This window comes from Nannospalax galili, unplaced genomic scaffold, assembly GCF_000622305.1.
Source record: "Nannospalax galili isolate Female #2095 unplaced genomic scaffold, S.galili_v1.0 scaffold231, whole genome shotgun sequence".
Classification (NCBI taxonomy): domain Eukaryota; kingdom Metazoa; phylum Chordata; class Mammalia; order Rodentia; family Spalacidae; genus Nannospalax; species Nannospalax galili.
This window is the reverse complement of record NW_008330120.1, coordinates 2,339,043-2,356,662: the sequence shown is the minus strand read 5'-3', so window position 1 is coordinate 2,356,662 and position 17,620 is coordinate 2,339,043. Positions and strand designations below refer to the sequence as shown.

At 52.1% G+C, this 17,620-nt stretch overlaps 1 protein-coding gene across 1 annotated transcript in view; it reads right to left on the bottom strand.

Moving 5' to 3' along the window:
* Positions 1-1,387: 1,387 nt before the first annotated feature.
* Apcdd1l (APC down-regulated 1 like) overlaps positions 1,388-17,620 on the bottom strand; it is a 57,115-nt gene continuing 40,882 nt past the window's right edge. The window contains exons 4-7 of the mRNA XM_008842738.2: positions 14,219-14,357; positions 11,162-11,714; positions 5,733-6,354; positions 1,388-1,464 (exon numbers count right to left, since the gene is read on the bottom strand). Coding sequence (XP_008840960.2) covers positions 1,388-1,464; positions 5,733-6,354; positions 11,162-11,714; positions 14,219-14,357 — 1,391 coding nt within the window. The remainder of the gene's footprint in view (positions 1,465-5,732; positions 6,355-11,161; positions 11,715-14,218; positions 14,358-17,620) is intronic.

Below are 17,620 nucleotides of genomic sequence, written 5' to 3'. Positions count from 1 at the left end.
CCACATGCATTAATAAATCATTTATTCTTTAATCTGATCATGGACATCTAAGTTGGTTACACTTTCTTCCTGTCCTAAGCAGAGCAGCAATAAACATGGATGTGCAAATATCTCTATAGTAGGATAGTTGTGGGGTGGTACTTGCTGGAGTGGAATAGCTGGGTCTTTCTTATCCTACTGTTTTGTAAGAGCCACATCTTTAGTGGGCCTTTGAGAAAGAGAATGTGGAACATAATTTTCCTAAGAAAAATACTTACCTGAAACTGTCTCATTCTGTTTGCCTGCTTGACCAGAAAGTTGGACTGGGTATAAAAGACAAAGTTGGACTGAGGCTTCTGACAGCATTGGAAAAGTGCCTTCCAGCTTCTCATGGCCCCTTAGTGAACCCAACCCATCCAAATCTTGGGTTTTATTTCTGGGAAAAATTTTGAACTTTCATGTCCAAACTTTTCTGCTAGCATATCTGTAATTTTCAAGAGTTCTTTTCCAGTTCTCATTTGTGAATGGCAAGAGGCTCTTGCTATGTATACAGATAGATATACATGAATGTATGCATATCATTACCAAAGTGTGTTTGCATATGCATTTGAGTTTCAAATATATATAACGTGTGTTTTGGCTTTTTTTTTTTTTTTTTTTTTAAGAAAAGGGGCTCCTTTGCAGTCCAGGCTGGTTTCAAAGTCACTACATGACTGAGACTGGCCTCGAGCTCCTCCTGTCTCACCCTCTCAAGTGCTGGGATTTCAGGTCTGCACACTATACCCAGCAAATGTTTACATTTTTCCGCTGAAGACATAACAGTTCTTTGCTATGTATTTGTTCTCTAAGAGGAACTGGGAAATGGTAGGTTTCGTCTGTTCCTGTGGTGCTAGGGATTAAACCCAGGGCCTTATGTGGTCCCCAGCCCTGTGTGGTATTCGGAAGGTTACCATCCGCCCACCTTGGCTGCTGCCTTTGCAGGAGTGAAGGGCAAGAGGCTGAGCACTCACCACTTAGTATGTGGCGATTTCACCACCAATTCTTCTAGTGATAGTCTACTCGTGTCTGTCACTGAGTCTGAAGATACCAGGGTTGAACTTTTGTTCTCTCCAGGGCTCAGGGACTGACTCTAGTGTGTTTACAAACTTAGAAACACTGCCAAGACTTCCTGTGCCCAGTGAGTCCCTCAGCCCCCGCCTCCTGAGGCGACTCAGCCTTTGGGAAGACCTGTGGCACCGTGGACTTGCTTCTGAGCCCCACCCTGACCACCTGCCGGCCAGCTTACTTTCTGAGGATTACCACCAACAATAAACTCCCGTCTGGCCCAGGTTTGGAATCCTGCCGCATCCTGCCAGCCACACTTTCCTTTTCATTTAACGAGCTTTTGTCCCTTTTTAATAATTCTCCATCATTTGTTGGAACTTGTGAACAAAGTGGAGGGCAAAGCACTTGCACAGGGCTGGCTTCGGGGTGTGGCCAGAGAGCCTTCTGGGGCACAGAGCCTTCCCGGCAGACACAGCTTAGCAATGCGCGCCACCGCAGGAAAGCTACATAGTGAATTACAAGAGATGGTTAACCACCTTCCTTTGTTACCGTGTTTCTTCATCTTAGGGATGGAAAAGATACCAGATATAAAGGCTAAAGTGAAGGAGGGGCCACAGTCCCGGATGAGACCCCCTTGGCTGAGTCTGTGTCTAACCTTTGTCTCACTGCCTCAGGCTGGATGTCCTGGAGCGCACGGGAAGCTGTGGGCAGGGCTTCAAGGTGAAGGCTGGAGACTTTGCCTGTGGTTCCTGCTTGGGACCTAGGGCCTCTCAGTTTCCCTGGCTTATGTAGGATGAGAAGCATGGAGATTCTGGGACAGTGCCCTGTGGCGGCCGATTTGTGGGTAGTGTTAGCCTCAGAGCCATCTTAGAAACAACTGTCTAGCAGAAAACAAGTGTCCTCCAGTTCCCATGTCTGGGTTTGTCTTTGTCCATCTTATTAGAAGAAAAAGAATAACTCATTATTTCAAGCCAGCGTGAGGAGGGTGTGGTTGGCATTTCATGATTGTGTCCTGAGCCCCCGAACAGGTCCCAGAGCTGTTTATTCACTTAGCCAATGTTTACCAAGCTCCCACTGTGGACCAGGTGACACTGCACACTGGAGGCCCAGCAGGGACCGCCACAGGAGGCCTGCTGTCCTGGAGCTCGGGGTAAAGAGGATGTGAATAAACAGGATGTGGTGGTAAATTCGTGATGAACACGGAGGGGTGCCCAGCTGGGCAGGAGCTGGAGGTGGGTTAAGTGAGCATTAGCTGGGGGTTGTAGGGAGCAGGTGTGACCACAGAGTGTTGGGCAGGGAGGAGAGAGATGCCTGGATACTGGGAAGGTGAGTTCTCCAATATGGACAGATCCTCTCCTCCCATCCATGCAAGTGGGTCTTCAATCTCTCCAGGTTACCTCCTCCGGGCAAATGGGAGGTTCACAGCAGCTGCCCAAGGTCCACCTCTGTAAGTGGGAACAACTCTCCCCTCCCCTGCCCCAGCTCCCATCTGTGACACTAATGGTCGTCCATCGGCCCCTGCCAGGGCCCTAATGCAATTCCACCTGCGTCAGAAGCTCCAGCCAGAGCCTGAGTCACCCTGACTCCCGGGAGAGGACGCACTAAGCGGCCGCGCGTCACCAGCACACGCTGCTTCTCAGCACCGTGGCACCGCTGGGAGATTAAACACATTCGCTTAGAAAAAGGCAAAGAAATAACTTCTCTTGATAACCAGCATCTGGTAGTTAATGGGCCTCTGAGAGCGGTGTACAATTTAAACTTTTTATTAAAAAGAAAAAAAGCTCATTTACTCTCCTGGGAGTTGCACTATGAAATTATGAACTGCGCAGGTTTCGCCCCCCCTTTAAACGTGGCCTACACATACAATGAAGAACATTGATTTTGTTTTGTTTTGCTCAAAGCCAGGAGGACTTGACTCTTCTGCAGGGGAGAGTGCTCTTGGGTCCCTGTGCAAGGATTGAAGGGCCCGGGGGGGGTTCTGTCTGGGGCCTCTGCCCACCCCTCTTCTCCTTGCTGGAAGGGAAAGGGCTGTTAACCTTTCTTCCATACAGTGTCAGCTCTGAGCACAGGCGCCTGGAATAGCTCAGCTCAGCTGAGGCCAGCCGGAAGCACCTCTCTAATCCAGCATGCCTAACAAGGGGCTTGTGCCTGACAATGTAGTTCCAAATCACCTTCCTGCTTCCTGTTACAACAAGGACCCCCGCCCCCCACCTCTCTCCAGGAAGCCAAGATCTTTGGCTTTGAGGTCTGTGTCTTCCACTTACTGCATTACCTCAGGCTAGACCCCTTTGGGCCTTCAAGTCTCCATGTGGAAGATACAGAGGATAAACACCCCTTTCCAACTCAGCCTCCCCCACCCAGGAATGCCACACACCGCCTGTGACTTGAGTCAGCTGTTCTCTGTTGAGGCCCTTTCCACTAGGCACCTGGCACACCTGATCCCGTGGGGGAGATGCTGGTGTGGGCCCTGCCCTTTCCCTGGGAGCTAACCTCCTCCATAGGAACCAGAGGGCAAACATGGATAAAATGAGACCCTTTCAAACATCAATCGTCATGCATTATGAAGAACGTAAAACAGTGATGGGTGGAAGACGGAAAAGGGCTGGTGTTCTGGGATGCTAGTGCTGGGTCTCCTTGATGTTTGGTCTGAGAACTGAATGAAAAAGAGCCAAGCACTTACAAGCCTGGGGGTGAGGCTGGGGGAGGGGGAGACTGGGTCTGTGCAAAGGCCCCAAAACAGCTCAGATCAGAGCCCTCAAGAAACAGAAAGGCAGGTGCCGCCAGGGTGTGGGGAGCTCCAGCTGAACCTTGGAGGTGGCAGTGACCCCAGCTGGAGCGCTCTGAGCACAGAGGATGCATTGACAGTGCCAAGGGGGCAGGGAGGGCATGGCTGAGAGCGGCAGTTTGCCTTCGCTGGCTTTATTCTCCTTCACATGCTGTCTGGTAGACATTCCACTTCTTTTCTTTGGAACATAATCCCCTTGGTTGACTTTAATAACCAGTGAGAACATTTTTCAGGCTGTTTAATTTTATTAAAAGATTCAAATTTGATGATGAATGTTGGCCTGGTTGCTTCAAGCCTTGGATACAAGACTTGCTCAGCCATGGACGTGTTCTCAACATCCCCCCTCGTCATCCCCACAGAGACCCCCCCCCGACCCCACCACCGTGTATTCCAAGACCGTAAATAATCTAATTATGTCTTGTACTTTGGTAAATATGCCAGGAACACTCGTAGCTGTCTGAGGCCCACAGAGAATATTAACTTGGTGCTTTTTTTTTTTTTTTGAGGAGAATGGATAATAAGAGCAATCTCTGTTCTCCATGGACTGACTGAACCCCACAGTCTCAGGGAGGCAAAGGGCTTCCCTCTGCACACATCATTAGCTTCATATAGGATTGTTCAAGATCTGTGATAAGAGTTTGGAATGGGAGGAGGAAGTAGTCGGGAACAAGTGGCTCACAGTCCCGAAAACCCTTGAGCCCACCAGGACACCAGTTAATCTCACAATGTGCAGATGAGGCTCTGGGCCTATGAGCAGGGTCCCCACTGTGATGACAGCCCCCCTGAGCTGAGGGGAACACGACACTGGTGGAGGCCAGGCTTGCAGGGTCCAGCCTCCAAATGTTGTCATGTAGCCTAGTGGCCCTGGCCTCCCCCTGGAGTGGTCCCAGAGATGCATGGCGTGCCTTCCCCGTCTGTCAACAGCAGTGGATTCTGGAAGATGCGGGGCTAATTACAGAGCACATCCTGCTGCCGCTATCCTTAGTATTAATTAATTTCCAAAGACAGAAATGCGTTTTCCTCCGTGGACTCTACCCCCTGTGGCCAGCCCTGAGCTCAAGGACACGCTGCATGGGCACAGGAGACTCAGACGTCACAGTCTGCTGGGAGAGGCCAAAGTCTCAGCTCAGGCAGAGCCCTCTCTGCGAGCTCAGTGGCCTCAGAGGACTGGATTTATCCATGTACAGTGTTGCCAGCTTGAGGTCTGACTCGCAGAAGCACAGGCAGATGCAGAAAGATGCCAACAGTCAGAACTCAAGAAAGCCGACTGCCCCAGAGACAAGCCCTCTGCCAGAGAGCTGGGAAGTACTGACAGCCCGAAGCGGCATCTTTAATTCATGCCCGGCTGAGTTTGTATTGCTAAATTCAAATTAATGATCTCTACACCACAACCCAGACCGTGGCCGTGCGGCAGGCAGCACAGCTAAGCATAATCACAGGGCATCTTCTCCCTCTTGTATCAACATTCGGGTGGGGAAAGAGTAGTGAGACTTGGAGTGTCCCTGACTGGTACCTGCCAGCTAGATTCCAACCATCAGACAGGCTTACAACTAGGAGGAGGATTTTAGAAACATGACAGATTTTGCAGCCACATTGAAGCATGTGGTTTGTGACCCTGGTTTTTGGTGCTACTGAGCCCCATGAGATACAGGCTGAGCAAGAAGTGAAGATACAGGTACCTAAGATGGAATGAAGGAGAGCCGTCCTTCCCCGAGGTGCTGGGACAGTGCAGCAGATGGACATCTGAAGGGCCACCTGGGAGTCAAAGGCCTATGTCATAGCCACTCAAAGACGGCCAGTTTTTGAGCTAGGAGCAGTAGGGGGAGAGGGGGTACAGGAGGACATGGTCCCCACCCACTGGGGGGCTTTTGCAGTAGGGACCTGTACTGTGAGGGGCTGGGGGGGGCTGGGGCTTGCTCCCCACAGAGCACCAGGGGTGCCTGATAGGAGGTGGGCCGCTTCTCGGGAGTGTCAGGACTGGACCCGTCTGTGGGCCTCTGTCCAATAAAAAGCAGGCTCTGCCCACGGGGGTCTTGCTCCACTTTGAACAGTTCGTATTCTGTGTGTGGGAGCCTGATGCCCAGCGGTAGGCACCCATTGGTAGCGGTCACATCCCTCTCAGTGCCCACAGACCAGGCTCCTGGGCCCCCACAGCTGCTTGGCTTGGAGAAGTTGAGCATGGTTGTGGTGGCCTGGTCCATGGGGGTCACGTGGGCCCGTGTGACCTCAAACATCAGCTCTGTGCCCCCAAGGACCCTGGGGGATGGTGTACCCCTGGAATAATGGCCAACTGCATACACAGTGAAGGTGGGCTGGCGGCAGGCAGGGTCCGAGAAGTGGTGATAGTGCCCTTCCCAGGAGCGGCTGTGGTCATCGAAAGTGAAGAGGCGTGTGAGGAACAGCACGGCTGGCCTCACCTCGCAGCCCACGCTGATCCAGTGGCCACCCAGGCGCAGTGGCAGGGCTGGCTGGGGAGGCAGCACAGGTGGGTGGTGCTCATCTGAGCGGGCGATGAGAGTGCAGGTCAAACAGGGCCGGGTGTGGTGCTGCCGAAGGAGGAACAGTATGGTCAGGCAGAGGTAGGGGTATACCTACGATGGGCTCCCAAGGCAGGGCCGCATGGGTAGGCAGGTGAGAGCACTGTCTGGTTGCTTAGCCCTCTGCCTTCCTTGCCTCCACCAGGTTGACTTCCCTTTCTGTCCTTGACTCAACAAAAATTCCTTCCCCTGGGCCACTGCATATGCTCTCCTCCCTGTGGAAGGACCAGTGGGTCTTCTTCCTTTAGAGCTTAGTCCAGGGACGGCCTGGACTTTATAAAGCAGCCTCGGAGCCTGTCCCATTACCTCTTCCTCACAGACACATCCCTTCCGCCCCCTCTCGCTTCTCCTGCATTAGACTGGAAGGTCCAGGTGGCCCTGGACCTGCTCCCTAGGCCCCCAGCAAACACATACTTGCCGATGGACTGGGAAACTTGTTGAAGTCTAGGTGGGCCTTGTGTCTAGATTTAGAGTAAGTGCTTTCACCTAGTCTGCTCAGTCTTGAAACCAGATGGTTCAAGTTCACCTTCTTGGCTTCCCTTCACCATTTACAGAACATCCTAACCCACTGGGGTACATGCTGAACCCCTCTTGAAACTATTCCATGGAGGATGGTGAAAATCAGGGCCGGCAGGCCTGCCACGAGTGTCCAGACTTGAAGCTCAGCCCTGTAGAAACTTATCTGTTTCCCCACTCATGTGCTCCAAAACCTGACTGTAGTTTGCATGTGCCCTGCAGGGCAGAGGACTGAGGCTGCCGGTCTTTGGTTGTTCTTTTTACACACATATGTGTGTATATGTATGCATAGTTCACACATCCCTGCAGGTTCACGTGGGGGCTTGAGGTTGACATCTGGAGTCTTCCTTGATCGCTCTCCACCTTACTCTTTGAGGCAGAGTCTCTCTACTGAATCCCAGGCTTGCTGATAGGAGTAATCTAAAGGTGGCCAGCTTGTTGTGGGGATTCCCGTCTCTGCCTTCAGAGTGCTACATTCACAGGCAGGCTGCTATATCCACCTGGCGTTTACATGAGTTCTGGGGATCCAAACTCTAGTTAGTATCCGCACTGGCGCTACATTTCCTTTAAGTGTCTCCCTACCCTGCCCCCCATCTTTTTTGAGATAATTTTTCTCTATAGTACAAACTAACCTTAAACTTGCTTTGTAACTTGGGCTGGCCGCACACTCTTTGATTCTCCTACCTCCATCTCTCTGAAATGCTGGGATTACAGATATGCACGACCAAGCCTCACCTCCAGCATTATTTATAACACAGAAAACCAGCCACCCTGGAGTCCTGGGTTTAACAGGACCCCTCGGCTGTCCCCAGCCATGTGCTGGTTTCCTCTGCTTTGGCTTAAAGTAGTCCCAGCCTGGGCTCTCCTGAGGTAGGTTTACAGTAAAACACATCAACAGGAAACAGACAGTAAATCAAATTGCGTGGGAGTTATCAGTCTACACTTTGGAGTGAGAAGGCTGAGTAGAGTCCAGAAAGGAACCAGATACACTTTTTTTTTTTTTTTTCTTAAAGGCAGCTACTTCCCAGAAGTCCGTGTACAAACTCCTGCAACTCAGTGCCCTCGGAACAACCACTGCTCAGAGCTGATTTGAGAACCAGAAGACATTGCTGTTCCTGCTAGTCCGGAGGGAACCTTGGGACAGAGGTTCAAGCAGGACAGGCAAGGGGAGGCACTGTGAAATCCATTCTGTGATGTATTTTTGTACGAAAAAAGACAGAGAGATTTCCACAGATCACTGTTGGGCAAGCTTGATGCAACTGGTGTTGAGGAGTTTGGGTCAGGAAGGCAGCACTTGGCTTGCTGAAAGATTTTTTTTTTTTTGGATTGGTATACTTTCAGAGATCTTACTGTTAATATTTATTTCCATTAGGAACCCGAGCTTCTGTTTACATAATCCAGGACACCCCAGTTGCTTTGTTTCTGGGTATTATCTTCATTAGTAGTGTTATTTTGAGAGAGTCTTGCTATGTGGTCCATGCTGGCCTCGAATTCCTGGCGACAGTCTCTGCCTCGGCCTCCAGAAGGCTGAGCTAACAGGCATGCGGCATCATGCCTGGCTGTCTGGGAGGTTTTGACCTGGAGGACTTGAAGGCACTTTGAAATGGTTGTAATGGCGACAGGCATGTTTGTAACGGAAGAAGCAATGGCAGTTAACTGGAGTGTCGGTAATTGGGAGGCTGGCTGATAAGAGTTCTCTCTAATTCAGGCCTTTTAACCCACACTCTGAGCTATGCTCACACTAATTTGTATTGACAGGACCAAATGCATGGCATCGAAAGGTTCCCAGAGTTGCTCTTCCCTGCCACACACGCACAGACTCACTCATGCCCACACACGCACACCATCCTCTGTGCAGAGGGACATTGGACGGGCTGGCTGGTCATCTGGGCCAAGTGGTTCAGGGCATGGCAGAGAGAGACTGAGAATTGGCTTTTTAAGGTGAGCGAGGTATTTCCATCTCAAAGGTAGTGGAAGGAGGTGAAGGGGTGACCAAGGCTCCTGTCCTCACTGAGCATCTCCAGGGCATCCTCCACAGACGCCAGAGGCCCGTGTGTTAATAAACAAAGCCCCCTTCTCACACTTGCCAAGTCCATACTGATGTGAGCCCATTTCATGAAGTCATTTCTCCCACAGCACATACCAATTTCTAATTAACCCCCAGAGCTGACACCCTCCCGGATGACTGTGGTGGGGGCCTGGGCTGATTGATTAGGGTTCTATATCCAGGCAATAAATTTGGGGATCAAATTGGTTTTAAATTAACTTCTAAAAATGTTCGTGTTTACCATCTGGTTTGGGTCATGGGCAAGGCTCGGGCCCGGGAGAGCAGAAGGCAACGACTGAGCCGCTATTCGGGGATTTATCTGCAGCGTTTCCTTCTCTGAAATGACCTTCCTTCCCTCCCTGGGAGGGGGGTTGCCGAGCAGACCTTTAATTTAATGTCTGTGCATCTGGCACTGCTCCGTGACGTGCGCACCTCTATGTGGCCTGCTTCTCAATCACTTTTCCAGCCTGTGACAGTTACCCAGGCAATGGGAAGGGAAGGGACGGTGACCCTTGAGCTCTGCCCAGGGAGATGTGAAGCTTTCAACCCTCCTGATGTCCCCCCTGGAACGATGAAGTGGGGGCCCTCCTCCTTCAGGATTAAGACTGGAGCAGCATAGGCTGTCAGTTGCAGAAAAGGGAATGGTTTTGATGTCACTTAACCAGAACCTTAAGGTTGACATCCTAACCAGGAGAACTCTGGCTGGTTCCTTCTCTGCCTCACAGATCTGGGTTTCCAGAAAGGCAGAGGAGAGCAGATGAGCTTGGGGTCTGCCTTGTCCTTCATGCCCAGCCTTTGGGATGCTGACAAACAGTCGCTCCCAGGGACCAGAGCTCTCCTATTGGCTTGGCTACTGGAGTATCTAGTATGCATCACGCACTCAATATATGCTGCATGGTGGGAGGGTAGTCCAAGACTCAAACAGCACTTGATAAAGACAGCCAAGCTTCTTCCTCCACCTACTTGTTTGCACTTTGCTGTTTTGTTGCTTTTTGAGACAGGGTCTCACTCTGTAGCTGCCTGGCTTCAAACTCATGGCAATCCCCCTGCCTCTGTCTCCAAAGTGCCCAGATCTACTAAGCTAAACTTGACTTCCAGAAGATATTCACTGAGTACTCGAGTCAGAAGTTTGTAACCCAGAGTCCTAACCCCACTTTTACCTCCAATAATAACTTGGTTAGTGATCTTCCATCAGAAATGATCAGTGAGCCAGCCACCAGGTGTGACCCCGTCCTACCTCAGTGTCACAGATACTGGGAACATTGTGCTTTTCACTGCTTGGCTATGCGAATGAAGAAAAAATTCCTGCTCTCGGCCCGATGGGGGGGTGGGTCTCAGGCACTGAGAAGGTCACCAGTGCCACCCCAGTATGGTGTTGGGACAGTATGCTGGCCACAGCTTTCTTTACAATGGAGGTTGTGTGGTTTTGGGGTCTCACAGAGGGATGGTGCTCTGTAGCTAGAGTCTTCCTCATCCAGGGGACAGCCCATGGGTCAACTGGGTACATGTTGGAAGTAAGGACCCGAGGCTTTGCCCTGGACCTGCACTCTAACAGAGGCCGAGGCTCTAACCCAGAGTCCTAACCTCACCTTCATTTCAACTAAGCATTTATCAGTGAGTTACTATCCATAGGCCCAACCCCACCTTTGTTCACTGTTCCGTATTCCTGATGCAGGTGGCACAAGCAGCCTTGTGTACATCAGTGTGTGTGCATAGGTATCAGTGGTTTGTTTCCTGGTCCCTAGAGAGGTCCCCTTGAGCTCCCGAGGGATGGCCCAGTCCCAGCAGAACGCTCTAGTGCATGCACCACGCCAGGCTTTAAACAGTACCGGACCCCATGTGGGGTGGTGCCACAGCCCTGCCCTGATGAAAGGTCTAGCACCCAAGTGAGGTGGCAGACAGGTTCCCTAACAGCAGTGTGTACAGAGTATCAGGAGATGTGTAGAGCGTACCAGGTGAGCTGAGAACTGAGGAGGAAGAAACCTGCCCAAGCCATTGTTCCCTGAAGCGGCATGTGTGGGGTCCTGCAGGGACCTTGAGGATCAAATGCAGATCAGTTGAAAAGGACCAGGCTGGGGAGGGTGAACCAGGCTTCCCTCTGCAAAATGCCTGCCAACCTGTGCCAATGTCCGGAGGCCAGCTTACCAGAGGAGAGAAGAGTAGGGTAGATGGACCCTGGTGGGGATCAGATCCCATAGGACTTGCTAGGCTGAGTACCAGAACACACCCCCACCCCCAGGGCCCCAGACTCACCAGGACACTCTGCAGTGGGCTCTGGTAGCCAGTGGGCCTATAGTGTTGCCTCTCTGCCCAGTCGGTATGGACATCCCCCAGGAACAACTCCTCAACCAGCTGGGGGGCCACCCCGGCCTGCGGCTGCAGGCGACGCTGTAGGCGCAGCAGACTGAGTTCATGCATATTGAAGCCCAGCGCTGCCATGCAGTCACCCTGCACTTGGGGACTCAGCAGCTCATACAGTGTCCCTGGCTGCCAGGCCCGAGCTGGGGGCAGCCGTCCTGCGCAATTCTGACCAGCCCGGGTCCGGTTGAGGCGCCTGGCGATGTCCGTCAGGGCATGGTGGCCATGGAAGATGATGCCCACCTTGTGCAGATGGTAATCGGCTTCAGTGGCGCCCCGGGTGACCCAGGAGGCCCGGCGCAGGCGGATTTTGCCCTTGATGAGAAGGGAGTGGATGGGTTCCCGGCAAGAGGGGTCTCCGTAGTAGAACTGGTAGGCTCGGAAGAGGCGGCTGGGATGGAAGGTGTAGGAGCGGGTGAGGAACTCTGGTCCGGGGCGCACCTCGCAGCTGCTGGGGAGGAGACAGTTGTTGGACAGGGAAACGAAAACCTACCTGGGCGTTTCCCGTCCCTCTGGCCTGGGCTCCCACCTCCTCAGCCTCCTCTGCTCAGGCCTGGGCCCTCAGCCTCAGTTTCCCCAGCTGGGGACCTTCTATTCAGTGTCTGGTGACCTTCACAAAAGCTCCCTAACGCTAGTTCAAACCTCCCAGTCCTGACGGGAGCTTCGCCACCATCTGTCACCTGGTGCACTCTCAGCCCCCACGGAGCCCTGGCCCCCTCCGCACTGGGTTCCAGGGCCCCCTCATTCCTTCCTTGGGTTCTGCAGAGAGGAGTAGGTAGAGGAAGAACAGCGTGGTAAGGGATATTTCAGTGCCTCCCCTTTGATGAGCTGTCTGTTCTCCCTTGGTTTATTCATAGCGAGCTGTTTCTATAAAGGAAACAAAGTCAGAAGACACATATTTTGGGGCTTGTGGGCCATAAAGGCCTTGTCATAGTCACTTAAGATTGCCGTTAGTGTGCTAAAACAACCATAGATGATATGTAAATGACTGTGTCCAAACAGGGCTGGGAAGATAGCTAAGTGGGTAAAGTGCTTGCCACACAAGCATGAGGACTCAGGCTCCATCCCCAGCACCCACATAATTGGTGAAAACTTAGCACTGGGGAGGTGGAGTCAGGAGGATCCCCGGGCCTCAGAAAATGAGGTGGAGAGCCATTGAGGAAGATACCCAACACCCTCAGAGTCCAGGCTCTAGTAGTATAAACAAGTCCAGGGGGTGGACAGGAAGGGAAGGGGCTCCTGGGGCCACAGCCATGGCCAAGACTGTTACATTCCCCCACTCTGAGAGCTCATAGTGGTAGATGCTGCAGGGAAGTCCCTTATGGCTTCATCCCCTGGTGGCCACCTGGACTGCCATCTCAATATAGATTTCACACTCAAGAGTGTTTTCAGCTAATCAAAAAACAGCTCCCATTTCTTTTCTTTCAGGCTTTTTGTTAAATGGGAAGGAGAAAGCCACGACCGCCCAGAGCAAACTAGTCTTTGAGCTCAGCCTCCTTTTCTCCCAGAGAGAGCAGATCAGGAGCCCGAGGTGGCGCTGAATCCAGAGAGAACCCAATTATGTGGTTTTGTCTTACTGAATCTCTTCCCAGTTACTTTTTATTTATGGTGAGTGGTTCTGGTCTCTGCATCTCAGGCAATATTAGGGATCCTTTAAGAACAATTACATTGTTATATATGTGTGCTGCTTACTGTGTGGCAATTATACCTCAATAAGGCTGTAAAAAATGCACAAATATGTTTAAGTAAATAAAACTAAGTTGGTCTAAAGAAAAATAGTAAGTGACTAACAAACCAGGCCAGTTACAATGAGAAAGGACACCTGCACACCCAAGGACCTCAGCCTGGGCCTGCAGCCTGGGGAGACTTGCCCAAGGCTTGTAAGAAATCATCTCTCAGCTCAGAACTCCTGACCCTTTTCCACACGCCTCTCAGAAAGTCCTGTCTGGAGAGGGCAGTGGGAACTTTCTAGGAAGAAAGTTCTAAAAGTTTCTTAGCATGGCCCCAGAGTGCTGTCGCTGGGGGAGGAGCAGCGTGATCCAGTGTTCCCTCTCTGTGTACCCAGGTTCTGACTCCATGACCCTGCTGGGGGTTTCCTGGGTCCCACTTGGATTGTAGGGGGTGGTGCTGCAGCCCCAGAGCCTGGGAAAGTGCTAGAAACACTTTGAGACCTTGAACCACCCCCTCCACCACCCAAACCACTAGCAGATGTTTGGCAAGTGATTTTCTCCATGTGCTCTGGAGACACGTGGGGGACATACAGAGTTCAGTCCTTGATCCCAGAATGGAATGGGCTGACAGGGAGACCCTGGTGGGGGGGGGGGCTTGGAGCAGAGGAAACTAGAGCTCCCCTTCATCTCTCCACTCTGGGAGGAAGGGCCATCTGCTGGCTGCCACAGCTGAGGGCCACAGAGAAGCCACTGGCTTCTGAGATGCAGGTTGTGTCTGTCAGGTGAGAATTGGTTGGGACCCTCATGTTCTCTCTGGCCTGCCACTTCCTGCCCCAGGGCCTTTGCACCAGCTGTGTCCTCTGCTCTCAGGATAAGATATCTCTTAACCATATGTCACCATTTCCAAGAATCATCCAGGACATGAGCTGTCATGCTGTTGATTTTTGCTTCACAGCACAGCTCAGTCCCATGCCAAATCTACACTACGTACTCCTGGGCACTACCCTATTCATGCACCAGCTCACCAGAGGGAAACATGAATGTCTGTGTACTGAGTTTCCATGTGTGAATCACTCCACTTGACCTGGGTGGCTGGGTGTAATGCCTGACATTTCTCTGCCCCAGGTGTCAACTGCTGAGGGGAGGCAGCGAGCCTTGAGTTTGGCAGGAATTCTCTGGAAACTGGGAGCACTGTGCCCACTTCACAGGTATAGATGTCAAGGCTCGGAGAGAGCAGTCTCCCAGCCCAGGGGCACATGATTGGGGACCTGGGGGTTCCTACCCAGTGGAGGTCCAGAGTCCATTGAGGTGTGGGGGCAGGACTGCAGTGCTGGACACGCTATTGGGCACCGGCTGCTGGCATCGGGGCTCCCAGTGGAGGCGGCTGCTCCCTGCAGCCCCAGCTGCTTCAGTGGCGTGGGCTGCAAAGGAGACAGACCCTGGTCAGTGATCCACAGGCTCCATGTACACTGCCCCATGTGCTCTGCCCACCTCAGGGAGCCAGGCTGGCAGCCTAGTTCACATGGGCCCCAGGGTATCCAGCTACTTGCTACCTGCCTGGGGTCTGCAGCAGGACTCCACGTCCCCTTTAGCTGTCTGTGGGGCACAAACAGTGCCTAATACATAGCCAGTGCTCAGTCAGTGTTCAGCGAGTGCATGGTAAGTGCCCAGAGCCTGATCTGGAGGCCAGCCATGCAGGCCACATCCCGAGCCTATCCCCCTTCCCTACGCCCAGGCAGGAGTTGGCGTCACAGGGAAGGAGATGGTCCAAGGATGAGCTGAGCACCAGGGTCCTTTTGGGTGACCCCCGGATAGGCTGGCTCAGGGCATGGGACTGCTCCCCGTGGCTTCTAGGCTCTGCTCCAAATTGAGCACCAAGACCTTCAGCTGCTAAGGAGAAATTCCCTCAGAAACTGTCATCCCCACTCAGGAGGACCCTGACACAGCCCAGATGGCAGGATGCTGGGGAGGCTCCGTGCGAGGAGTGTCCACGTTTTACAGCAGCAGCTGTCCTCACAGTGGTCCCTGACCCCGGCAGCTGGCCACCACGGCAGGCTTGCCAACTGAGCCCTTCCCACTGAGCCTGGAGCGGAAATGGGTCAGGAGTGGCTTTGAGAGCTTTGGTCAGCCAGGGTCTCTAGGGATGTCGTGGGTGGAATGTAGCAGCTCTCCCACGGCATGTTCCGCATGCTCAAAGGAGGCCAGGGCAACTCCACACTTCCCTACACTTGTCCCCCAAACTCTCTCTACCCAAACAATCTCAGGAAAACGAGGGGACAAATTCCTTGGCTCCCTGGGGTCGGGGGACACAGCCAGAGTCCCTAGGGTCCCTGGGACTAGCTGAGAAGGCTGAGATGCAGCTGATTATAATGGCAACAGTGTAATTAGCCAAGTGAAGGACTAGGTAGTTTTCTGTTTGTTTTTGAGACAAGGTCTCACTATGAGACCTTGGCTGTCCTGGACCTTGCTATATAGACCATGCCGGCTTCAAACTCACAGAGATTCACCTGCCTCTGCCTTCTGAGTACTGGGATTAAAGGCATGTGCCACCATGCCCAGTGGTCTAGGTAGTTTTACAGCACCTCCTGTGATCTTTGTAGCAACCCCAGGAGTCTAGTGTGGCTTTGTGGCTCAGTGCCGTGGAGTTAGTGATGCTCGATATAGAAAACCAGAACTGGAGCCCGCCCAGGTGTCAGACTCAAGCCTGGCAGATGGACCATTGCTCATCTGCTCCAGCAAGTGCGAAAGAGGCTGATTTGGAGACGCAGAATACAAGACACTCAGCACACACGTGTCAAATGAATGGAGAGTGACAGAGTAAAGATTCCATGTGGCCCTGGGTCCCACTGGGTTCCTGGTCAATGAAGCAGTTCACTTCAGCCAAGTAGGAGAACAAAATCCAAACCGCTAACTAGGGCAAGGTGTCTTCACATGGACACACTGTCACCTGCAGGGCAAAGCTGGCATGGATGGAAGTCTTCCAAGACAGAAGAGGGGGTGTTCTGCATTAACCTGGTACAAGGTCAACGTGCCAGACGAAGGGACCTGAGCCAGGACATTATGGTGAGTGCATGGGCAGCCGCACCGCATCCAGGAGTCCTGAACTGAGATGGACCTGTGTCTGCTGTCAGCACTGGGCCCATTCTGGACCTGCCTCTGCTGTCAGCACTGAGCCACCATCATGGTCGCGGAAGCTGCTGGATTCTCTGGATTCAATTCTGTAGGTTAATTTGAACATCACCGGTGTCAATGAAGCCTGTCGCAAAGTGTTGATTTGGTGAATGGACGGAAGCAAAGTGAAGAAAAGGATCAGGAGGGGTCAGACTTATTTGCCTGGTTGGGAAATCAAGCTTACATTTCAGAGCGAAATAGTGCACGGGCCCCAAACATCACGGCACCGTCGTTTGCACGCATCTCTGGTTCTTGAAGAAATGTTCTCTGTCGGGAAGAAAGCCAGTGTTTCATTTCCTACACCCCTCCCTGAAGACACCGCGAAGAGGTGGCCCGAGATGTCCAGCTCTGTCATGAAGGCTCAGATGTTACATTCCCCCTAAGTGTTCTGTTTTCATTTATCTTGTTTTTCTGTGAGAAATTAGGATTTAATTATGTTAGGGGAATGTGAGATGCGGTCAGACCTCTTTGTCTTCAGAACACACGTGTGGATGCATGCACACATGCAACACAAATGGAACCTTCTCGAAGACAGGACCAGAGCCCAGCCACGCCCCAATGTCAAGGTTCCAAGAAACAACTGAACCAGTTGGAAACGGTCTCACGGTGCGTGCTCACTCACAGGTTTGGGACAGACCTTGGTTTTCTTTTCTTTCTTCTCCCCAAAGGAAAGTCTTAATGAGATGAACCACTGTCGGCAGATGGGGCCATGACTAGGTCACGCAGTTCTTTGAGGGACCTGAATGCAGGGACCAAATTGATTTTTATAAACCATGGGTTTTTAATTAACAGTGGTGTCCACTTACTGCCATTCAGTGTTTACTGTTTACCCACTAATTAGAAATTATGCTGCTTTTGCACTCATGAGAGCGGGGACATTTGAAATCACATAGCAGCGTTCAAATTACCTACAGAATTAAATCTAGAGTACCCAATGGCTCAGACCAGGCTCCCAGAGCTGAAAATATGATCTGCTGTGGTCTGATATGTTAGCAGGAGTTGGAACACCAGGGACAGGACACTTGCACAAACACCATATGGAGCCTGTGGCCTTGAGGAGAATGGATGCTTGCTGAGCGTTAGGCTCCAGAGCCTACCGCAGTGCCTTGGGAGTCCCCCGAGTCAGGGGCTAGATCTGTGTCATGCTGTGACACACCACAGCCCTGGATGATGCAGTGTCCTCCGCCATTGCTGAGGGCTACAAAGTATGGTTCCCACAGCCACCTGACTCAGGCTATCCATGTCCTCACTCTAGTTGAGAGAACAGGCTCAGCAGAGGGACTGGTCTTATTCCTCAGGATGCTGGTGCCTAAAGCAAGTTTCTTCTTGTTTGCTTCTTCGTTTGTTTGTGGTACTGGAGACCAAACTCAGTGCCAACTCACATGTGCCAGGCAATGTCTCCATCCCTGAGCTACATCCCCAGCCCGTTTTGTGGGGTTTATTTATTTTTCTGAGATAAGGTCTTGTTATGAAGCCCTAGGCTGGCCTGGAACACAAAATCGTCACTGTTGTC